Below are 6451 nucleotides of genomic sequence, written 5' to 3'. Positions count from 1 at the left end.
AAGGGTGTTATTAGGAAAGAGACATGTATCAAGCTATCAGGCATCATCCAACTGGGAACTAATTACATGTGGGGTCCCACAAGGTTCCATTTTGGGGCCCTTACTTTTTCTTGTGTATATCAATGACCTTTCATCAGTAACATTACCAGATGCCAAGTTTGTTTTGTTTGCCGATGATAGAAACATTGCAATAAATAGCAAATCAAGTGTAGTCTTAGAAAGATCAGCCAATAAAATATTTGTGGACATTAATCACTGGTTCCTAGCCAATTCTTTGTCACTAAACTTTGAAAAAACACACTACATGCAGTTCAGAACTTGTAAGGGGTGTCCGAAGAGAATATGTCTAACATACGATGACAAGAAGATAGAAGAAGTGGACAGTGTTAAATTCTTGGGATTACAGCTTGATAATAAATTCAACTGGGAGGAGCACACCACAGAACTGCTGAAGCGTCTTCTGTTTGCAATGCGAATTTTGTCAGACATAGGGAATATAAAAATGAAAAAGCTGGCATACTATGCTTACTTTCATTCCATAATGTCATATGGGATTATTTTTTGGGGTAATTCATCAAGCCAAGCTAAAGTTTTCCGGGCACAAAAACGTGCCGTGAGAGTTATATGTGGTGTGAACTCAAGAACGTCCTGCAGAAGCCTGTTTAGGGAACTAGGGATACTAACTACTGCTTCCCAATATATTTATTCCTTAATGAAATTTGTCATTAAAATATATATCACTTTTTCAAACCAACAGCTCAATTCATGGAATCAATACTAGAAATAAGAATAATCTTCACAAGGATTTAAAGTCACTTAGTCTTGTACAAAAAGGTGTGCATTATTCAGGAATACACATTTTCAATAACTTGCCAGCAGCCATAAAAATCTTAACAACCAATGAAATTCAGTTTAAGAGAAGCCTAAAGGATTTATTGGTGGCCAACTCCTTCTACTCCATTGATGAATTTCTTAGTAAAACCAACTGATTTGTGTATAAGTACAATAAAACTTCTGCACAATTTCAGTGCAGCAATGTGTTCATTGAAAATTTGTGTGTGTGTGTGTGTGTGTGTGTGTGTGTGTGTGTGTGTGTGTGTGTGTGTAAGTATAATCTAACTTCTGCACCATTTCAGTGCAGTAATGTGTTCATTGTAAATAAGTATTACAGTAGTTGTATTACATGTTTATTACCTTATAAATAAATAAAAAACTTTTTTATTTTAAATTCAGTGCATTATTATTATTTGTAAAATGACTCTTAGCGTTCATTAAAAAATGACGATCATTCCTCTTGGGACCTGTGGAATGGTACATTAGCTTATTTGTTTTAGTTGTAAATATTTGTCATGTATTATTGTTTTTCTGACATGTTCCACATCCTGGAGGACCTCCTCACTACGGATCAATTGGAATGAAAGTAAATCTAATCTAATCTAACCTAAAGTAACCTAATAGATGTTTGCCCATCATACTCATTACTCGTGGCAGATTAATCTACCAAGTCCCGGTCGGGGCACACATTTTCAATATGTCCCCAATGAAGTACATCAACGCTTGTTTGCAGCTAGGGTGTCTATTTAATTATCATTTCATTTCTAGCAAAGCTGCATGGTCATCCACGGTAACTGTTCTTTCGGGAACAGATACTACCGTCATATATAGTTAAGGTGATGCTATTTATGAGTAAGAAACATTTGTTGTGTCTGAAGTGGGAAGACACTAAGGATGTTCTGTGTCTGTCAAGTCTTCATAAGACGACAGAAACAGAAGTAGGTGTTTGTAGGAAAACTGGGATAATAAAGAATATAAAACCTGAAGACATTCTGGACCACAATCTCAACAAGAGATGTGCCAACAGGAATGATCAACTCATCTTACTACCATTTCAAGAGACAGCATATGGAATGGTGGAGGAAACTATTTCTTTCTTCTGCAATTAGGTGAGGAATTTGTTAAGAAAGGGGCTATACTTCGTAGTACTGATACTCCCAAAACATGTGTAGGAACATTCTTCTAGGAAGGCATTTTGCCAATTGAATTTCTTCCATGAAAAAGATGCATCCTACAAGAGTGTGTGAAGTTTGCAAAGAAAAATCAAAACTGTCCAATGGAAAGTCTTCAAGAAAGGATGGTAGCCAAATGGAAAGTTAAACTGCACATGCCAGAGTGTTTCAAATTGTACCATAGAAGGGTAAATTATTGTTAATTGCAGTAATAAAATACACACAGAACTTTTTTACACTAAACATGTATTGAAATTTTAAAAGATCATGAGCTGAATTTGTAGTAAATATGCCATAGTTTGTAACTAGATTAAACTGAACCTTTCTACCCAAAAAAATATTCATATTTGTACATAAGATCATATGTACAAAAATGGTAGGCACTTAAGGAGATGCCAAAAATGCCCAGGATTCTATGAGATACATGCTGCAAAGGGCCTGGGACTGAAAGCATTAACAGATGTTTCACATCATCTCTCTAGATAAATTATCTTCCACTTCCTTTATGCAGTGTCACCTTTTTCTTTCTGGTGATCTCTTATCCATTCAAATTATGCTTCACCACACTTCCATAGGTGTGCCCAGGCACACCTATGCTGCAGGATTCACAGTTCACTGTTTTGCACAATTTTATTTTCTTCATTCTTGATTATTCAAATTAGGTGCTGTAACTCTGGTTTCACTATGCTTGTAGTCCATCTTTATTAGTGTATTACAATCTTCCCCTCAAACAATCTACCCCCTTGTGCATGCTAATGGATCTACTCTGTAATCTTTTCAAGTCCTTCATTTTGTCAAGGCACGATGTCCAATAGATACTTTCCTATGCCTTTGTCTTTTGTAAGTATCCCTTCTATTGTGGTTAATGAATGTGTGTTCACTATAATAAGTTGAAACCCGTCCTGAAACTCTAGGAGCTTTTCTCCCCTTATTTCTTTGAAGCATTAATATTCCCCAGTAATTCTTCATTCTTTCGACTCCTCCCTATTATTCCCCCATTCACTAGGACAAGAAGACTGATGGCTATTGGTAGAATGAAGATGACTGCCAGAAGTGTTCAGCTCCCAAAACTTGTTATTTTTTATAATTTGTCAGTGACTGGGATTTGGCCTAGTACTTTTAGGTCAATAATTAAATAAATCACAAAATACATTAAATGTGCAAATGAAAAATATCAGGAGAGCAAAACTTTGGAGGAAGTACTTAAAGTTAAAGGCATTTATGCAGCTGCATGTATCACTCAGAATTTGGGAGACAGAATTTGATACCGCAACAGGAAGCAATAAAACACTGTTTTAATTTGTAACTTAAAAATTTCTATTTCATATAACAACAATAATTACATCTCTGAGCTTCTGATCACATTTTTTGAGGGACTTACATTTATATACATTATACATGTGCAAGATCTGCCAGCGTAACTAATAAGCTAATACAAATATAATAAAATGCTCTAATAAATGCAAAAGCTTACTAATGTTAATGCAACATAGTTCACTGACTGTTTGGAAAAAATAATCTTTTTTCTTCTTAAAAAATCAATGCCTGAAGACACACCTGTAACTGTGGCACTTAATTACTTGAAGCACGTTAACACTAGAAAAAGTCCATAAATAATCAATGCCTAAAGACACGTCTGTAACTGTGGCACTTAAAACAATTATTTGAAGCATGTTAACACTAGAAAAAGTTCATAAAATGCAGTGTAGCAGTCTTGCACATATCTCCTATAATTGCAAATGACTTCTGCTGTAAAAAGTTACACAAGACAATTATAATATCAAACCCACAAGGAAACGCTTTCACAACAAAGTACTAACAAAAATTGCTTGACACCTCCAGTTTGTCATTGAAGAGGTTAATGATAACACGAATACACATCACAATCTCACTGGTTGTCTAAAATATTGGTTTGCACGGACCTGTAATTAAAGACAGTTCATATTATATCTGACGACAAAAATGCAAAGCAAAAAATACATCATTAACAAACATTGTAATGATACTAACTGGTATGTGAATTGAAGCACTGTTACCTGAATTCATCAGCATGAGCAGCATACACCATTTTATTTTGTTACTTGATGTATTCCATGGGCAAGATATTCAACATTTTTCGTTGTGACACCAGCCATTGAAATTCTGCCATCTTTCGTGAGGTAGATACTGAATTCCTTTGTCAGACGTTCTGACTGAAAGATATAAAAAATTGTTAATTATTTGTTTAACAGGCAACCTTCTATAAATTACTGAAGGTGAAACTCTAAATTGTAGCTGCCTCAAGCCAACTCTTCAATAATTCCTTTAGTACCTCATGAAAAAGGTACAGTGTACAATAATTTATCAAACAGCTGTCAGTGTAAAAAATTATTCCTCCAAGTCCATTTAAATGAAGTAAAATATTTACTTCGGCTGCAAATAAACCAACAGCATTTATGGCAATTAATGTTTTTAGAATTCTATATTTATTGCAACAGCAGAACTTCATGTTATGTCCTCAGAACTACTTCAAAATCCGGGAATCTGCAAATTTTGGCCATCCACCAATCTTTTCTCTGATTTCCACAGTTCATTGTTCATATCTGCACTCATACTGTAACCAACTGTAAGTGTAAATGATTTTCTTTCACTGTATTTCACCTTATTTTATTTGTTCTTTTCCAATTTGTATTGTTTTGACAGGAAATGTTTCTTGTCGAGTCCAAAGTACACAAGCCACGACTGTGACTTAAATCGGTTCTTTGGAACAATTGAGGCATGAGGGGCAGCATCAGGTGTACAATTTTTCAAGCAAACTTAAGATTTTTTCTGCAGTTGCACTGTAGTTTTTTACATTTTAGAACATCTATGTGAGGAGATTTTGAAAGGAGCTGTATTAGGCCACTGTCTTACGTGGATTTTTTGTTTGTGTGTTTCAGAGTATCTGTCAAGTTTAACCATGGCCTTATCAGTATGAAGAAGTAAAATTTCAACACAAGGTCTAATGAGCATGAGATAATAAAGTAGAAATAAGAAGTCAAGTAGACAATGAAATATCCCACATTAATCATTTTGCCAGTTTTCTGGCATTCTGCACAAAGTCCCTAGGCAAAACATACCCTACTTACAATACCAGTGACATTTAAATGGGCACAAACCCTGAAATTCAAGGGCTGATACTGTTCTGCACAGTTATGTCAATCACAAAAGTGAAAACTAGACCTGGTAGCATCTACTAGGCCTTTAGAATGACTCCGTTCACAAAATCCACAGGAAGGGGCTCTTATAAAATTTATAAAATATCTGAAAATAGGAGTGTTCCAAAAGAATCCACACTGAATATTACTGAAATGTTTCAGGGTTTTTACGGAAACTAAAGCACCAGAAATATATGAAGCAGAGGAATGAAGAAAATTAAGAAGGTTAGGCAAGGGAATACATGAGTGAGAAAAAGAAGACAAAGTTATAACATTACTGATAACTGCAAATGCTGGAAGTCCAAGAATTATGCAGGATGGTAGAACACAAAAAAAAAAAAAACCAGGAAGAATTAGAGGTCTATGGGAAAACAGAAGCTGAGCATAGATTAGAGACCAAAGAAACACTAGATATAACACTGTTTAACATGTAGAGGAAATCCATTATCAAGTCAAGAGGATGACTGAAATCAACTGGAAAAGCACAGAAAATTGGAAAAACATGTTGAAGGCATTGAGAATAAAAGACAAGAAACTAAAGTTAATCAGTAGCAACTGTTCTACTTTGCAGCAGGTCAAAGCATGGCACATCATTTCTCCATCTTCTGGTTTTCTCTGTAGTTCCATGTTGTTATCGCTTTCCTCCCTGATAATATCCATTACATATTGTATTTTCCCCCCCTCTGTTTCCCTTTATCATCTTCAATTCCTTGTTGGAGTAAGCATAGTTCTCTGAAGATATGGCCTAGCCAATTCTTCTAATTTTTTATTATTAATGCATCTAACATGTTCCTGTTCTTTCCAATTCCTCTGAACTCCATGTCATTTCTCACCCAGTCTTCCCAAGCTACACCCTGCAGTTTCCTCCACACACCCAGTTCCAGTGCCTCCAACCTTCTTTAATTATCTTTTCAGAACGTCCATGTCTTCGCTCTGTTTAAAGCTATGTTGCATATACTGTATTTGGCCTCTCTCTTCCTCGGATTTTTATTCAGTGGCCCACAAAACTTTTTTTTTTGTTTTTTTTGTTTTAGGGCGCAAAACTGCTATGGTCATTAGCGCCCGGTCTGTGACTTAGGAAACAGTAATAAACCGAAAATGGAAATCAGCAGCAATGGGAACGAATCCCAAAAAATTGGAGAAACTAAAAGCAGAAGGAAAGCTTAAAAATCCACTACAGAAAGGGGTTGGTTGTCCCCAAAAAAAGCTTCAAATGACTGACGTCATTTCACTGGCACTAATAAACTCGAGAACACGATCGGCCAAGCG

General features: G+C 35.6%; 1 protein-coding gene across 2 annotated transcripts in view; it reads right to left on the bottom strand.

Annotated features, from left to right (window-relative positions):
- Positions 1-3299: 3299 nt before the first annotated feature.
- Positions 3300-6451, bottom strand: part of LOC126262449 (aspartate aminotransferase, mitochondrial) — a 79188-nt gene continuing 76036 nt past the window's right edge. Inside the window, exons 9-10 of one of the 2 annotated variants that reach the window (XR_007546732.1) lie at positions 4017-4198; positions 3300-3928 (exon numbers count right to left, since the gene is read on the bottom strand). Coding sequence is in view for 1 of the 2 variants with exons in the window: in XM_049959102.1 (XP_049815059.1) it covers positions 4076-4198 (123 nt within the window). In the remaining variant the exon portion in view is untranslated. The remainder of the gene's footprint in view (positions 3929-4016; positions 4199-6451) is intronic. The other variant, XM_049959102.1, reaches the window with a different exon arrangement.

The sequence above is a fragment of the Schistocerca nitens genome, chromosome 6, assembly GCF_023898315.1.
Source record: "Schistocerca nitens isolate TAMUIC-IGC-003100 chromosome 6, iqSchNite1.1, whole genome shotgun sequence".
Lineage (NCBI taxonomy): Eukaryota > Metazoa > Arthropoda > Insecta > Orthoptera > Acrididae > Schistocerca > Schistocerca nitens.
This window is presented reverse-complemented; position numbering and strand designations above follow the sequence as displayed.